Source organism: Paralichthys olivaceus, chromosome 4 (genome assembly GCF_024713975.1).
Source record: "Paralichthys olivaceus isolate ysfri-2021 chromosome 4, ASM2471397v2, whole genome shotgun sequence".
Taxonomy (NCBI): domain Eukaryota; kingdom Metazoa; phylum Chordata; class Actinopteri; order Pleuronectiformes; family Paralichthyidae; genus Paralichthys; species Paralichthys olivaceus.
Genome location: NC_091096.1, coordinates 26664173 through 26682182, shown reverse-complemented (window position 1 = coordinate 26682182; position 18010 = coordinate 26664173). Strand labels below are relative to the sequence as shown.

Below are 18010 nucleotides of genomic sequence, written 5' to 3'. Positions count from 1 at the left end.
AATGTCTGATCTTATCAAGGATGAAGGTACTGTCACTGTGTTGTGTGTCTGTGTGTGTGTGTCTGTCTGTGTGTGTGTAAATTAATATTTCCCTCCAAATGTCATATGTAATACAATATTTCTCTATGTATATATATTTCTCTATATTCTAAAATTAAATAGAAAATGCTATATCACATCTTAAATGATGTGATATAGCATTTTCTATTTAAATGTAGAATTTGACAGTTCTGTGGTTATACTGTACTTATTTTGCCACTGACATCTAAAGCCAACCAAATCTGACCCACAGCCTTTTGGAAGCAGATTAGCTTTGAGATTAGTTTGGAAGTTTCTAATAAATATCCAATGCAATGCATTTCACTGTATATATTCTGTCTTTAGACTCTATATATTTGTCTTTATTCCATCCATATTTTAATTTTCTTACATTTCTCTACAATTATGGCATCTTTATTTATTGTTGCTTACCAATGTACATTTTTGACTGCCCTCTTGCTGCTGTAACATTGCAAATTTCCCCGTTGTGAGATGAATAAAGGATTATCTTATCTTACTTATCTTATAAATAATTAGCAATAGGCAATTGGTTAATTTTGTTAATTTACCAGGGGGGAGTGGTTTTGCTCCAACACATAACTGCTGTGCATGTATTTCAACAAGTTTCATGACAATCTGTGAACCAACCTCAAATCACATCCTATGAGATAACTGTGCCTCATTTCACTGTATTTTTCCCATTTCTATGGGAAAAAATGATGTATAGTGTGTTCATTTTAACTCCTTTTGTCCGCAGTTTAAAGGAGCTGGCTACCTCTCCTGTGAGTCAGTGTAAGCTGCAAACACTGCTGCTCTCCCTCACAGCTAGATCATACGTGGAGTCCCTGCTTCAGGAGGCCAGGGCCCTCTCTGAGGTAACATCGCACCACTAACTCATGTCATTTAATCTTTAACGGATTCCTTAGACTCTGTAGTTTCAGTCCTAGATTCCATATGAATTCCTTATAAATTCCTTCATGTTAAATCTGTGTCTGAACTCTCTGCAGGTTAATGTCATAACTCAACTTGTGGTCCTGAGTAAAGAAGAGGGTTCAGGGCTTGGTTTTAGTATTGCTGGTGGAGTTGACCTTGAGCAGAAGGCAATAACTGTAAGTACAGTATATAAATCCTCAAGAAAATTAAATGTACTGTGAATATGTTCCTTCAGACTAATCACATATTCTCATGCTGCTCAAGAAACCTTATCCTTGTGATTTTTGCTTAATCAAACTACTGTACTCATCACTGTGTATTATCTGAAAAAAACAGTCCTCACAAGCAACAAGAAGAGAACGAGTTGCACAGGTTATGCCACAGAATCTGCCTCCTTATTTCAACTCTCAAATTGAATCACTGCTCACAAGAGCACATGTTTAACTATTCTTAGTCCTCTGAATTTGACACCTTAGAAATGGAATGAATTTTTAATTTTGGTTTTCTTAGTTTACTGGCTGATTAGATTTTTAGCTTGAATCTATTTAGGGCTGTCTGTAATTATCTCTTATTCTGTGAGTGCTCTTGTAGCGTGACTGGTAATATTATCTTTATTTCTCTGGCTGTACTCAAGTCTCTCACGCAAAAGACATCTTAATCCCAACAATATAACCTCATTCAACCAATTTAAACAAACACTCTTGGTTTTAAATCACCATCAAAAATAATGTTTAATGTGGTTAAAACAGGAACATCAGTATACATTAGTCTGCATTTATTTCTAAATTAATAAGAGTTATTCTTACAGTATTTATTTAACTGATTACATTTTTTTTTTAATTTTCCACTTCAGTTTATTAATGCAGCGTATGTATGAAGAATATAAATGATAAAGGAATAAAAGATACATTAATGTTAGTTTCTAATAATAGTAATAATAATGTAGAGACATGATTGGTTGTGTTTGAAAAGTTTTTGCCAATATCTCTGCGCAGTGGGGGGTGGTAGTGTAACAAATACTTTAACTTTGTGTCCAGGTTCATCGGGTCTTCACCAAAGGTGCAGCTAACCTCGAAGGCACGATCCAGAGAGGTGACAGCATTTTATCCATAAATGGCACAAGTCTGGAGGGTAAAACCCATGGAGAGGCTGTGTCCTGCCTTCACCAGGCCAGGCTGACCAGCCAAGCCTTAGTAGTCGTTTGGAGAGACAGTGAACTGAGTGCCTCTGATAGACGTGACTCGGTCAGCCAGACAAACAGTGTGCATTCTCCCAGGAAGTGTTTGGAAGCTGGGGCAGGTTAGTCCAATACTTGCATCTATAACAATATAAATATCCACATACCTGGATCATGTAGAGAACCTATGGTGGCCTTCAGGTGATGTAAAAACACCTAAGGTCATCTCTAGAGCCAGTGTTGGGTTTGTCCATTCTAGGCTACTGTATAAAGTAACATGGCAGAACTCTGTGGAAGGCGACCTGCTCCCCAATGCTAATTCGATTTGCTCATTTAAACATTGTTATAGTGTCAGTTAATTGTATTCTAATGAAATTTATTTAGCTGCTACTATCCTTCAAAATCATACACACTGGACCTTTCATATTTCACTTCTGTAATTGTGTTGAATATCTCTCAGCGTTGGATGGTGGTCCAGATGGTGCTTTAATGGTGGACCTTCATAAGACCTCTGCTGGCCTGGGCTTCAGTCTAGAAGGAGGGAAATCCTCAAGTCATGGAGACAGGCCTCTCATTGTCAAACGCATCTTTAAAGGTGAACTTTCCTCTATGTCTCATATAACTCTATGATAAAGATAATACTCATTAAGAATCAAACAAAGTGATGTAATGTGTGTAGGTCCATTCCCAGTAGACTGGAGTATATTTGGATCACCTATGAGTCATATCACACAGGTTGTTGATGTCAATTTGTGCAAATCTGTCATGCCCTTAATCTGTAAACATATGATAATGGTGTCATGGTACAGGTAGTGTTCGTTAAATGATGTTGTTTATGTTATTTATAACCACTAAACCTTTGGGCTATTTCATCTTTGTGTTAACAACTGCACAGAGCTAACACAGTTAACAAATAGAACCAGGAACAAAACCAAAATACTTGAAGGGTACTTTTCACTGCAGGCCGATCTCATGTCTTCTTTGTCTGCTCTACACTTCTCTGGTGTCTGTCATAGACTCATACTAGATAGCCCCCAGCCTCTTAAGATGTGCAACCAATCAATCATGCTAAACCCGGGCTCCACTACTGGTCTAGGCTCTGCTTCACCTGCATCAATCCTAGTGCCAGACCCAGCGGAGAAAAGGGTCCTGCACTTCAGCATCCTTATATTCTGACCCTAATGGGAAAATTGACAGTCATTGCCATGCACAGTAAGAGATTAAAGTGATGTGATATGAATGAGAGTAGGGGATTCATTAGTTGATAGTCAGTTGTACCAGCTGTACCAAGGATGCAGACCTTACCTGAACCCACCCAGTTCACTTTTCTCTGTCATTTCACTAATTGGCAGTAGGGCCAGATCTCTCAGCTGTACTGTGGTCCTCATGTTAGCACTAGTCCACTGAGTTTATTTTGGTAAATAGACACAAAATAATGACACCAAAAAACTTTAGGGATGAGGGTAATCATTCATTATGCACTGCACAGTCCCAATTTCTCCTCTATTCTTGGTCTCTTGCTTCCACTATCTGACAGATGTACAAGAGGTAAGACCTATGGGTAAGACCCACCAATCAGAGTTGTACAATTATGGTAACCTGTGACCATGAGCGTAGTATTTTGAGGTGGCCTCTTTTTTCTTACTGCAAAGGTTTGTTAGTTGTTTGCTACCTAGGTTGAGAACTGAGCAGCCTGAACTAGAATGCAATTATTTTATAACTTGGTTTGAAATAAAAACATGTAAATTCTCATCATTTGAACACAATTTCAAGCTTGCGCTCCTCTGTAAATTGTCCTCAAATTAGTGTGTGGTTGTCAAACTATCAATCGTTGGGATACCAAAACCATGGAGTGTATCTGCAAGTTAAGCTGGATTTCTGCTCCTCCACAACAGGAGGCGCTGCAGAGCTGTCGGGGCTTATCGAAGTTGGCGATGAGGTCCTATCTATCAATGGCTGTTCTCTGGAAGGTCTCATGCACCATGATGCCTGGAAAATCATCAAAGCCACAAATGACGGACCCAACCAACTTCTCATTCGCAAGTGGAGTACCTGACTGTAATGAACAAAATATGGAAACCTCCTGAAAAGGGACAATGTGAAGCTGCCCCCAAAACAGGGTATGGATGAGCAGCAGAAACCAGGACACGTTTTTTTTCCCACTTTTTTATAAATTTTCTGATGGACTCCATTGGAGATTTTGTGTTTTGTCTTGTTACCTGTGTTTGTAATAAAAATAGGTCAATTGATTGACCTTATTATTGTGGTGTATAATGCTGAATTATGATTTATTTCGGATGGGAAGTGCAGTTTGTTTACAGTAGATTTACTTTGGAATGATAAAATATGGTTCTTGGTTGTGCTTTCTTAAAATAAAGTCACTTTGTGAAAAGACCAATGGCTGGGCTTGTTTATAATATGCATAATAACCTATGAGATAACAATTGTTCGGTGGGGGGGATGTGTATCTTCTCCCAAGTGACTCAACATGACCTTGGTCTAGTGTAGTATTTCCTGTATGAGTGGGTTAAGTTACCTGTAACTGGGTAAGGGCATCTTGGCCCATACAGCATTACAGAAGATAAGATAAAAGAATATGATGTTTACAATACCGCTGCAAAAACAATGTAGGCTGAAGATTTTTTCCACCCAGTACAAATCATTTTTTTTAAATTTTACCTAATGCAGTAAACTTTAGATTAACTAATCCTTATTCTGTTTTTATGTACAAATTACAGTTTATTCATTCTCAGTTATCTTAACCCGTCTAAGTTTCAACTATTTTACAGTTATTCAAATTTTTTGAAGTTGAAAACATTGTAAGTCAAATTGTCATAACTGTTTGTTGTTAGTTCTGACATTACAATTCTCTTGCAAGGCTGCAAAAAGCTATAACTCACTCAAAACGTTTCAGTCATGCTTCAAAACCTAGTTTCACCTTGGAAATCTTTCTTGCATACAAATATGTTTTGTTCTTTTTACCCTCAACTAGGGTAAAAAACTACAAAAAAACCCCTTTTGATCATATTGTTTTGAATAATACTCATTTCTGAATTGGGCCAAAGCACACACCGTGAGTGTATGTGTAAAACGTGACCACTAGAGGTCAGTAAAAGAACACAGACAGCTCAAAAGAAATCAGCTCGTTCAGTCTGTTGGTGAAGTGTTTTGACAACACTTATTGAACAAATCCTTGTCTTCATATTTATGAAACCTTATCTCCTAACAAACATAAACGAGTCATGCATGGTGTTGTTTTAGTGTTGTTACCTTTGACAACATTTAAGAAAAGTCCTTCTATCATGTCACGACAGACAGTGAGAGGAACACTTGACATAAACAAAAGGTTTCAGTGTGGACAGTGGTTACCTGCATTAGAGGTTAATACATTGATAAAAATAGATATAGAAATAATGTATTTCATTTATATAGCACATTTCTTAACATTTTTACAAAGTGTGTTGAAAGTAAATAAAACCAGATTGAGATATTGCAGCACATGTAATAAAGAATGTTTTAAGATGCTTTAAATGAATTAATTTTACATTTTATGTGCATGACAAGCATTTTACAGACCCTGTTTGGTTTTATCCCTTGGTTTTAAATTCATTAAACTTTTCCTGCCAAATGTCTTTGCTGTCAGACGGAAACAATATACTGTTCAGGAATTTTAACAGCCATGTTCTAATCTTGGTGATGATGCAGTTCTGTAAATAACAGCTAACCGTCCAATTATACATGGGTAATTAAGTGGTTGATTTTGAGCCTTTTTGCAAAAACATGGGAGGAAAACAACAAGTACAGTAACAGGTCTCAGCTACAGGTCTCTAGCTGGATTAAAATGATACTCCATACTTTTTATAAGTCTGGACAGTCTGCACAGATGAACTTCCACTGCTCAAATGTGTCATTACATGACAAGGTGCTGATTTCACTTTAATGAACATAATTGCAAAATATCTCCATGTTGTGCCTCCTGGTGTAATTTGGACATTTCAGATAAAAACAGCACAGAATTGTGCTTCACATCCAGTATAATACCTTACCTTTTCATGTAATGATTTAATGATTTTAAGTGTAACGAGAGCTGTGGAAAACATTGGCATGTACGTCAGCAAATTCCACTCCACTTGCCAGCAAACAAAATGTGTCTTCTGAGAGACTAGCTAGGTGAGTCATTAGTGACATGTTCATGTGCCACGATAAGTGCAAGGCTGCTAATTGAGGATGTGATTTGAGGTTGATGATTTTTTAACATTCTGGAGCTGCACAGAAGTCAGTCACTCTGTAAAATGAATCTCTGTGCAATACACAAGCTTATAATACAACTCTTTATGACATCAGTGTCAAAACAAGTAGTTCGTTCAACACATACAAAGAGACCAAAGGTGGAAGGAGATTTGAAGTATTTGCTCAAGTAATGTAAAGTAAGTTCATTTCTTATTATTCTTGAGTATTTTCATTTTAGTCTACTTTACACATCTACTCCTGTACAAATTAATAGCGAAATATTGGATTTTATATTCACTACATTTATTAAACTTTAAAGATTCACACGAAGCGAACGATAGATTGGACTTATTCACAAAAATTTACAAAATACTTAAAATTAGCTTCTCTAAAGTATAATTTGCTGAAATCCCTTTTAACTAAAGCTGCGTTTATCATTTAGCCACTTAGGGGCAGCATAACAAACTGTTGTTATGGTGAACACACTGAGCACACTGGCTTCCACTGCTGTCTGCTGCTGGAAACAAAGTTGATGAGAGAGAAACTGACACAATGAGTTATAGCTGAGAGGAAGAGCACTGGTGTTGATTCTCTGTGGACTGTTGTCACTAGTGGATTTACACAACGTCATTTGGTTCATTGTTCATCTAAAAAAATGAAGGAGTGCAGCCCCAGTTAAGGTAATTTACCACTGTTGTATTTCTGTCTCTGTAAGCAAAACTTTGCCCACTACTTCTTTAACCATCAAACAAAACCACAGACTGTATGTTATATCCACAACAATACTTCCTGTCTGTGATTTCATTGTGGTTGAACTGGTTCAAATCTCACAGTGGTTCTCCTTACACCCTCAAACAAATGGGCAACAAACAAAAAAGTTATCACTGAACATAACGTAGTGAAGGAGAAGGTGACCATGTTACAAACAGTCTAACATCTTACAAATTGTATTATATCTATAGTTACGAACAGAAACATCTAGAGGAGATCAACACTTAAATGTAGGTATATACTAGAAGACCTCAGTCACCTGTGGGTGATGAAGCAGACACAAAGAATGTTTCTCACACTTCCTCCTGCAGAGGAAAAGGCTCAACAGTCACTGTTGACTTGACGCTGAGGTGAGCAACAAGCCTCCTCTTTTTGAATAACAATAACTGTTTTATATGCATGGTATTTATTAATATGTTAATTATGTATTGTTTTAGTCCACTTCTTATCCACACTTCTATGATGAAATCTTGATGAAATGTTTAATGATGACGAAACATCTCAGCTTGAACAGAGGGAAGCAGGGGAAACTGGAGCCACAGTGAACTGACCCAGTTTATCAAACACAGTTCTGTCATTAAGCATTAAGTGATATCATAAAAATCATCAGCATCAAATGCTCACACTCAAATAGTCCCCTCAAACAATCATCTGTTGATGAGTGTGGCTGATACATCTCGTACAGGCTGGGTAGAACCAGTGTATTCACAGTAGTCTGTAAATAATGGAGCATAATGAGTGTGCTGGTGGACAGAACAGAGGATGATAATTAATGACCTAATTACTACAACTACTAGTATCCTCCATCCCTGTCCTGGGCTCAGACTGAGGCTACCTCCTCATACAACAACATGAGAGGTACACCAGCTGCTCCTCTAGCATTAAACAACACTTGCTGTTACTACGTTATGAGTACAAGTATGAGTACGCTGCATTCTTAGCTCCACAACCCAAATGTCGTTTTCGAAGTGTCCCAGCAGTTACCTTATAAATGGAAAATGGAACTTGCAGTCAGTGATTGTGAGCAGTCTGTCAGTAATGTTACATTACAGATGAAACCCATAATCTTTTTCATGTTTGACACATTAGTATGTTCTCTTTTTTCCATCCTCTGCACAGATGAATACATACATCTCAGAGTCGTGTATGTTGTGAGTTGTTTCAGGCTTCCAGGGGTTTAATTCCCATTAAACTTGCGCACTGACCGGAGCTGGGTTGAAGTGGCTCATTGTGAGCTCGGCAGCAGTGTAGCTTTAAGAAGGAGGTGGGCAGCGCTCCGATGACGCAGGAATAATCCTGAGAAGATGCTTCAAAACTCCAGGCCGGAGCCAGCGTGTGTGGTGCTGCTGGCGGAGCTGGAAGGATCTCGGTGCCTGGCAGGAACTGTGGGGAGAATATTTTGAGCAGGTTCAGGAGGCTTCGGGGGGATTCTCCATGCTGAATAAAACACGCACATTCAGGCAGATTCGCTACTTTAACAGACAAATATAGTTATTAAGGCATTTAGAGGCGGCGGTGGGCTTTGTGTGTGCAGCTGCTCTGCCAAGTGGAGCCAACTTGTGGAAAGAAACATCTGAAGAACATCTCTCCAACACTTTCGTACTTCACTCTAGTGGGACTTGGAAAGTCGCATCATGCCACAGTTCACCACACTGTGTGTGTACTTGTTGATGGTCCTGAGCCCAGTTGAGACAAACACCATCACCGAGGACATAAATGTTTTGGTCTTTTTGCCACGAAATAACTCCTACATTTTTTCACACGCACGCGTCGCTCCGGCGATCCTTTACGCACAACGACGGCTCCAGACAGATGGACAGTTCTCCGGCTTTCACTTCAACATCCACTTTGAGAACTCCGACTGTGCCAATGATGCCATGTTACTGTTGGTGGAACGGTCGTGTGGGCAGAAGCCGGATCTGATCCTGGGTCCGGTGTGTGAGTATGAGGCTGCAGCGGTGGTGAGGCTGGCATCGCACTGGAACATCCCGGTGATCTCAGCAGGTGCCCTGGCCACCGGCTTCAGCAACAAGAAGAGCGAATACTCCCACCTGACCCGCATCGCCCCGTCCTACTTGAAAATGGCAGAGACCTTCACCGCGATGTTCGAGCACTTCACCTGGAGGAGCGCACTGCTCGTGTTCGAGGACGACAAGGAGGAGCGGAACTGCTTCTTCACTATGGAGGGAGTCTATCATCTGATGACTGACCTCAACATCAAAATCTACGATTTTTACCTGGAGGATCGTCTGGACACTGAGAAAATCCTCCACAACATCTATGACACTGAAGGTAATGCACTTCTCAACACTCCCTTTGTGGCCTCAATCCAGGATACAGAGTGGTCCATACCTAAATACTGTTTTCCATCAGGCTTTAAAAAGTGTCGGTCAGATGTGGTCAAATGATCTGAGCTCAAAGTATTGACTAGTTTATCCACAGCAGATGATTGTGTTACAAAGGCTGATGGACATTTAATATCACAAGCTCCTTAGCCAAGTTAAATGTCTTCAGATGAGTGATGTAGATGAGAATCCCACATGACAAATTCCTACTCCTCAAGTAAGGCTTCATTTTACTGTTTATTCACTGATAGTATGAAGATGGATCCTTAGAGGGAACCAAATAGTCTGATTCTGTAGTTAGACATGTAGGCTAAATAAAATGAATCTATACATAGATACCTCAACATATGTTACTCATATATTGACAATATTCTCATGTTTTAGTTTGTTCATTTGGTTGTATTCAGTTTAGTGTTGCCTCCTGATGAATTTCCTGAAAAGAATGAGCTCTGTTTTAACACAGGTGAATATAAGAAAAGATCTCAGGAGATTAATCGGAAATGAATTGAAAATAGATAGATACAGAAACTACGAAGCATCCTGACAGTGAAAGCATATGTCTATATTTTAATATATTTTACAATAATAATAATCATAGACCCATATGTGCAAATATTACAAACAGTTGCTACCATTTTGCCTTTGTGTGTTCTTATTCCACATCTGGTAATAACTACCTGGGGAATACAGAGGGAATATTTGATTCAACACATTCATTTAAGTTGATCATCAACACAGACTGTTGAAGCGTCATATAAACTTCAGTTGAGCTTCAGGCTTTTTGTTCAGAGGAGAGTGAGTGATACCGATCACTTACATTTATTAGATATGATCATATCCATATGATATGATTCAGGGCTTGTATTGACTGGACTGACTACACAGGTTTGCTGAAAGGTATCTACATTTCAATCTACCCTTTTAAAGAGCTGGGACAGAACAATGTTTGAAAATGAATGATTGCTGATTTCTTTTACAATAAACTGATAAAATGGAACACAACACAGAATCTACAGTGATAAGATGCCACTTTTGGCAATAATAATACCTAACAAGTGGCATAGCTGAATTAATAATTGGGGGGAAAAAATTGATAGATTAACTACAAATCATACATTCAAGCTGCAGCAAAACTGTCCACTGATCAACCAAAGCCAAGCCACATTCTGAATTAAAAGTAAAGCCACATCATCATTCTCCCGCGTAACAGGAGCTGACACTGAGGAGGAAACTGATTGATGGGCTCCTCACCCTTCAGCACCAACACACACTTATATAACATCCTGCATGCTACTGGCACGGGACATCCAGTCATGTACAGATCTCATCAGAGATGAGCTGCATGGGTTAGGTGCTTCAAATTCTTTAGGGGACATGTACTGGTAGACAGGCAGTGAGAAAAACAGGACGTCCTCTCTCCTCTGTGGCCTAAAGCTGTGAGTGGTTAGAGTCATACAATACCTTTAACGTCTGGACAGATGACAGTCTCTCAGATGGGCTAACTGAATTTGTTAATTCAAGTGAACAGCTCCAGGAGAAGAATATACAACAGATTAAAATGTCCCATGAGATATCCAATGAAAATCCCAAATCAAGGATCATCAGAGCAAATATTTATTATCTTGGAAAACAAAGCGAGACCCTGCAACAGAATTGCGTTTGCCTTAAACACTAACAAATTTTGAATATTAAACTTCTTACATAAGATCATGCAGCATAAATTAGAAGGCTACTGTACTAGCATAGTTTAATGTAGAAGTGCACGCACATTCGCTGTGTTCAAGCCTAATGACTACACTAGTGCTGTTGATTTGAGAGCATGTTTCTCCCATTTTAAAGTCAAATCAAATGAAAATAAATGTATGTTGAGGGTATTTGGAGATTCGTTCCTCAGCACTGACGAGCAGCTTGCTGCCTGCAGCCCTCTGGTCAGAACAGTTTGTGGTTACATCACCTCATATCACAGGAGTGGTTGTTGTATACATTAGCATATATTATACTTGCTAAATGCTGAAGAACCACAAAGAGCACCTGATGGTGAGAAATTAGTATTCCCGGCATGTCAGGTGCTTAACTGGGGGGTTTGAAGGTTGTACAGCTTTTCAGCACAACTGAGCAGTGTTAGAGAGCAGAGGCTTACTTCAGCACATTGTATCAGGGTTTGATTAGCATGTGTACATATGTGAATCAAACAATGTACATATAATAAATTTAAAAATATATATTATTATAGCAATTCCCCAACTTTCTTATTTGACCCTGATGTTGCATCTCTCAGATTAGAAGTGAGTGTGCAGCACACTGCCAGCACTCATTACTGTCATTATCATATTTCCAGTACATGATTGTTTTTTCCTCACTGTAGTTGAGGGTTAAGGGCAGAGGATGTTGCCCCTTGCTAAGCCCTGTGAGGAGAGATTTGTGAATATTTGATTGATTTGGTTTTTGATTGATTCTACAGAGGCTGTACATATTGTGCGTATGGGCATGAGCCAAATGCAACTGCCTAAATGATCTTGTAAACAATGTCCCTGGCCTCGATAATATTATTCAACAGCACAATCTTATTAAACAGTCATTCTGCATACATAGCTGGTGTTGTATTGTCTTGACTGTCAAAGCCCCTGATAACAATTAAAAAGTTCATGTTATCATTTAGGATATTTATTTCCCCTGGCCTTTGTGTACATCTGCAGAATACTGACCTCCCAAGTTTCCTTATAATCACAGCAGCTGATGCTTATGGATGCACTGTGGGTCACTGGGGTTAGTTACCGTATATATATTTATATCTATTTTTTTTTTATACTCAAGTCTCAAAAATGTTTCATGAACATGAACTTTAAGTAGCCTCCACAGTCACCAGACCTGACTCCGGTAGAACGCCTCGGGGATGTGGTAGAACAGGAGATTTGTCACAGGACTTAGTAGTATCTACCCACCTCATCTCTCTTCTCTCCCCCGCTTTCCACCCATCTCTCCTTTCCTCCCCCCTTACTTTTCTTTCCTCACCCCAACCGGTCGAGGCAGATGACCGCCCACATTGAGCCTGGTTCTGCCAGAGGTTTCTCCCTGTTAATGAGGGAGTTTTTCCTCTCCACAGTCGCCTGTGCTTGCTCATTGTGGGAACTGTTGGGTTTCTCTATGTTAATATTGTTTTAAGGTCTTGACCTTTAAATGTAAAGTGCCTTGAGATAATGTAAATTATGAATTGGCGCTATATAAATAAAATTGAATTGAATTGAATTGAATCTACATCACATCAGAGCTAACAGTGTTGGGAATTACATCAAGGTTAAGTTTAGCTTTCTTTTTTCAGAGAAAATGTATATTGACATCATGTTCCATGAATTCATGGAAGGTTATGTGTGTGTGTGTGTCTGTGCGCGCTTCTGCCAACCGCTGATCAGGATCAGTTGGATGGTGGAAACTAGTGATGATCTTTTTATCTACTTTTGAAGAGCGTCAAACTAGATTGCAGACATCCCTAAAAAGACCTAGAAATGAGATATGACTGGGATAGTTCCTCAGCTCGAGTGAAACCAGAAAATCATCCACACTGTTTATAGGCAGTTCATTTGTTTTTGAAACACTTTTTTGTCTCACATGACTGTAAAAAAACATGAAATGATTGGCTGGCGTACCTGTCTGTCAGTGACCAACCTGCCGGACTGTGCACACCTGCCAGTGCTCTCTCTGTGCCTGACCAGAGTCTTCATCCAGAGAGACATACACACACAAATGTGGCTGAGGGGTAGAGTGGTCGTCTTCCAACCAGAAGGTTGGCAGGTCAATCCCCACCCAGCATGCTGATAGATGCACTGTGTGAATGGGTGATTGGCAAAACTGTACTGTGGTCATCAAGACTAGAAAAGCGCTGTATAAATACAAACCATTTACAATAGCCAGAGGTTAGACAACCAGTCATGGAAAGGTTGTGAGTGTATGTATGTTCATATGGACTTAGCGTTGGGGGGTGGGGGGGTGTAGCCTGCCCATGCTAGCTTTTCCATGTTTACACACCCTAGCTTCAATGACCACATTGTATATTATATTGTGATGTTACTCAGTGCACAATTCAATTCAGTTTAATTTGTACAGCCCCAAATCACAAGATGCTAATTAATCTAAATGTATCAATTATGCTCATGTTGATTATTCAGTTATTACTCTTCCCAATGCGTGCATTCATAAACTGTTGGGTTTCCTCTATGTTCATTTTGCAGTGGCAGCTCTCAGTGCTATATTATCCTGCTTCATGTCCTCCCTTCTCACTTTACACGTTAACAGTTAACATCAACACTAATCAGAAGTTATTAGGACACGTACAGTACTTGACGTTTACACTACTTGACATTTACATTGTGTTTGTTTGAGACATAATGTGACGCACACAGACAGGACATCAAGGTTAAAGTGACTGGAACGGCATTAATTGTAGTTGTGGTAAAACTTTCAAATAAAGTGATATTGATTTGAGGTCATATCACCAAGCCCTACAAGATACATTATCTCAAGGCCCTTTACATTGTAAGGCCTTACAAAATTGAGATACCCAGCAGTTCCCACAATAAGCAGCACTGATGACCGTGGAGAGAAAAAACTCCCTTATGAACTTGAAAAAACGTTTAGAACTGGACTTAATGTGGGCAGCCATCTGCCTCGACCAGTTGGAGTTTGCAGAGAAAAATGGGAAAAAGAGGGGAGAGAAGAGAGTGCGTTCCCTCTCTATAAAAAAAAGGATAAGGGAGAGCCAGCGAACACCAACGAGACATTGGAAGATTTTCATGAAGACGATGACAGCGAGAGATGGCCCGTTAATGGCCCATCTCAGAATCAATAACCCACGAAACGCAACAAGGATGAGTTTCCTCAAGTTCAACAATTTCAAACCCTCCTGCTGACACTGAAGGACCCCCACAACCACCAACCAGGCTCACAACCACGTCTACACAACCAACTGTAATGGAGGCAGTAGAAATGGTGGGAAAAAAGTTAAGGACATGATTTTGGCCCTCAGGTTTTTTTAAAAAGTTAGAAACAAGATTCAAGTGCTGCTGTGCGGGGCAGACAGTTAATGGTAGTTAGGTAAGGCACCCTATATGTCCCTGTCAGTCCACACCATTCCACCTGAGTGGAAACTTGAATCAAAATGCCTCCTGACAACTTATATTCCTTAAAACCATACAGCAGACAATATTGCTGCTGCGCACAGAGATGCACTATAGGACTGGTAACTTGATGAAAAAAAAACTTTCAGCCATAACCACGCTACCAACATTCCCATTGCAATCACGAACCTGTATTGTCCGTTGCTTAATTTCTTCAGTCACAATCTTAACTTGGCTGTTCCAAATTCAACACAGGACCAAAGGCAAAAATGAGAGTGGGCCCTCGGACACAGCTGCCTCTGAAAAGAGTGAACTCCCAGAGCATATTCTTATTACGGTAAGCTTACATCAATTTATTATAGGCAGACAAATAGACTTACAGCCCAAGTCATATGAATGTAGGCTAGATTTTATTACACATGTTGATCATCATTGGGCGATGGCGGACTTAGAACAACATGGAATATAATATATTTAAGTCTATTTATTAAGTAGCTAGTAGCAGTATAATTAAGTAGTAGTATAATTAAAAGCAGGCTCAGGTAATCAGACATGTCTTGTCTGATGACAGAAGAAGCAACATGTCACTTACCAGGCAGGTAAAAGACGCGTCGCAGGCTTTTCAGAACGCACTGAAACACAAATGTTACTTCACCGATGTTTTGTCCGGAAAAAACTATGCGACCAGCTCTGCTCTTGTCCCCATGCTCCAGCTTGACTCCAGGACATCAAGTTAACAAAGTCAATAAAAGCTGGAATTCTTGCCAAGCTGGAGGCCAAGTAAAGATATTTGGTGCACAACTTGATGTGCAAATGCAACTTCCTTCAGCCTTGGCGATAAACCCAAAATAGGCTCAGGATGCTCCTATTATTCTTACTATTATATATATTTTTCTTGTTTGTTTTTTTATTACGGCTGCTTTAGGGCTCGTCTTTTAATTTATTTGATTTACATTATGAATATGAACCAATGTACAGTATCGGCCATGGTCTCAGAATACATGTATACCCTATGTACATTTTCATTACTGTCTGTAGTTTAATGGATACTTTTTATCATTTGATATTTCTAAAAGCACTGTACGCAACAGAGCTGTGTTTAAATTTAATAGATTTTTGTTGATTATTTGGCTGGAAATGCATTGTTTGCCAGACAATTTGTTGTAGTTTCATTCTGTTCTGCTGTATTTGCACTGGAGTTTTGTATTTGTTGTTTATTTGTTGTAAAAATTGTAAATGTATTGTTGTTAAGTATATTTTATGTATTTATACATTATATTCTAATAGGCCTATGTATATAATGTTTGCTATTTTTCTTAATGCAAGCCAACACTGAAGTGATTTTTAATTAGTCCCAGTAATACAGAATACCCAAGGCTAATGGGGGAAGGTCAAACAGTGTTTGTGGATACCACCCAACCCTATGGTTCATGCCATTTTCCTAAGGTTTAGGTTTTAAATGATGTCCCTGACAGTTAATAAAACAGTACTGGGATATGGGTTATGGCATATTTCATATCTGATGTAATTTGATGGTTTGAGAAAAGTCACAAATTTAGTAAAATGTAAGCTAAGATTATTAGATAAATTGATCTTTTGATTCTTTTTGTTTGTTGTTGCCTTTATAGATCACTAATTACTATATACTAGTTTCCATGTATATCGAGTACAGTGGTTTTTGTAGAAAGGAACAATCCTATCCTTCCTGAATTGACTTAAACAAACAACATCTTTTTCTATACTAGCATCTGTTACTGCAGTGTTTGTCAAGCTGAGAGTTCAGGACCCCTGTGTAATCAATATATATTTGATATCTGTTATTGCAGTGTATTTATATTTGTTTAAATTAATTAATAGACATGTTAACAGGAAGGATAAATAAACAGGAATAGATTTTCATTCCTATATTTTCAAATTCACATAACAGTTGTTGCAGCTGTAATTACTAACTATGTAAGGTTTTGATCTAAAAACAGATGACAGACCAAGATTAGTTATCAAACTGCTGCCAACTGTTGGTTGGTTTTTTGTTGACTGTAGATGTGAACAGAGGTGACATTTGATTCACATGTTCTGTCATCATGGCTCATTAATTAGTCAGCCAATGTAGAAAAGCCAATATCAGGCATTTTCAGCTAATATGCATCAGTTGATGCCTACACTCACAAGAAGTTGTTTTGAATTTGAAAGGACATTTTTTACACAATTTATTTCTATATAGTAACTTAAAAAACCCCACACCATCTGCCTTTGGAGGCACATTTGTGCTGCTGTGTGTTCACGTCATGCTGCTCTGTCTGCATCCAGATAACAATATCATATCGTGGAGCAATCTATTTATTCGTTGAGCTGTTGTTACCATGCGTCATTGTGATTGGATAATCTGTGTCAGAGCTATGACAGCAGACCTACAGTCTGTTTATTTATCCACCATGTGATGTATTTTCCACTTCAGCTAGCCTGTTTGCACTTTGTGCTGTTGCCGACCCAAATCAAAATACTACCAAAATACTGCACTTGGTGTCAGCCACATAGGCTGTGCAACCAAGACCCAACTTTTTGTAAATGTCATTAAACTTGCCCAATTAAAATGGGGTCCTTGATCTTAACTGCAGTATCCTCTTCTGGGGTTCTGGTCTGCTCTGTTTCTGTTGTCTGTCCTGTGTGACAGGCTTCCTTGATCTTTTTCCAGCTGTCTGACCTTTGACCCTTTCCCAGTTGATGTTGTGCGTAGTTTTGTTCTTGTGTTAACAGCCATGCTGATGTCTATTTCCAATGTTTATCCAGTGTTCAGTTCACAGTATAGCACTATCACATATCACGCTCAACAGTCTTCCTCTCCGGGAGTTTTGTCTGTAGGAATACAGAAATCTGAAAGGCTTGAATATGTGTTGCATGGTACTTTAATAGCACAAAAATATCGCAATACCCTGCTATTAAAACCAATGGACTATATTTTACTAGTATCTGTGTTATTTCCTACGAGTTTCACTGATCTGCGATAGTGAGGCAGTGTGTTTGTGTGTGTGTGTGTGTGTTTGTGTTTGTGTGTTTGTGTGTGAGTGTGTGTGTGTGTGTGTGTGGTGCTCTACTTCCACTCCCTGCAGACATAGTGGGTGTTTTTAGCACTCATGATGACTACAAGACGAGAGGTGTGGCTGCTAATACAAGTGCTCCCTCTGATCGTCCACAGCTTGTCGACAAAACAGAAACAGGAAGTGGAATATGACATTATTTCACTGGGCGAGCCCACAGACGCTACAAAGTCCAGTCTGTAAAAGTTGCTTAATACCTAGAAACCAAGGAGCCAACACGTCCAACATGGAGGGGGCGTCTCAAGTACAGACACAGCAAAAGTTATAGAAACTATAATGAATCGTTCCCATGTCCTCATATATACGCTG

The 18010-nt window shown here is 39.1% G+C and overlaps 2 protein-coding genes across 4 annotated transcripts in view; both read left to right on the top strand.

Moving 5' to 3' along the window:
* pdzd2 (PDZ domain containing 2) overlaps positions 1-4543 on the top strand; it is a 40710-nt gene extending 36167 nt beyond the window's left edge. For all 3 annotated transcript variants that reach the window (XM_069522836.1, XM_069522837.1, XM_069522838.1), the window contains 5 exons: positions 797-914; positions 1047-1148; positions 2010-2271; positions 2610-2744; positions 4045-4543. In XM_069522836.1, the coding sequence (XP_069378937.1) occupies positions 797-914; positions 1047-1148; positions 2010-2271; positions 2610-2744; positions 4045-4205 (778 nt within the window). In that variant the 3' untranslated portion in view covers positions 4206-4543. The remainder of the gene's footprint in view (positions 1-796; positions 915-1046; positions 1149-2009; positions 2272-2609; positions 2745-4044) is intronic.
* A 3945-nt stretch (positions 4544-8488) lies between these two features.
* npr3 (natriuretic peptide receptor 3) overlaps positions 8489-18010 on the top strand; it is a 29772-nt gene continuing 20250 nt past the window's right edge. The window contains exon 1 of the mRNA XM_020102355.2: positions 8489-9442. Coding sequence (XP_019957914.1) covers positions 8785-9442 — 658 coding nt within the window. The 5' untranslated portion in view covers positions 8489-8784. The remainder of the gene's footprint in view (positions 9443-18010) is intronic.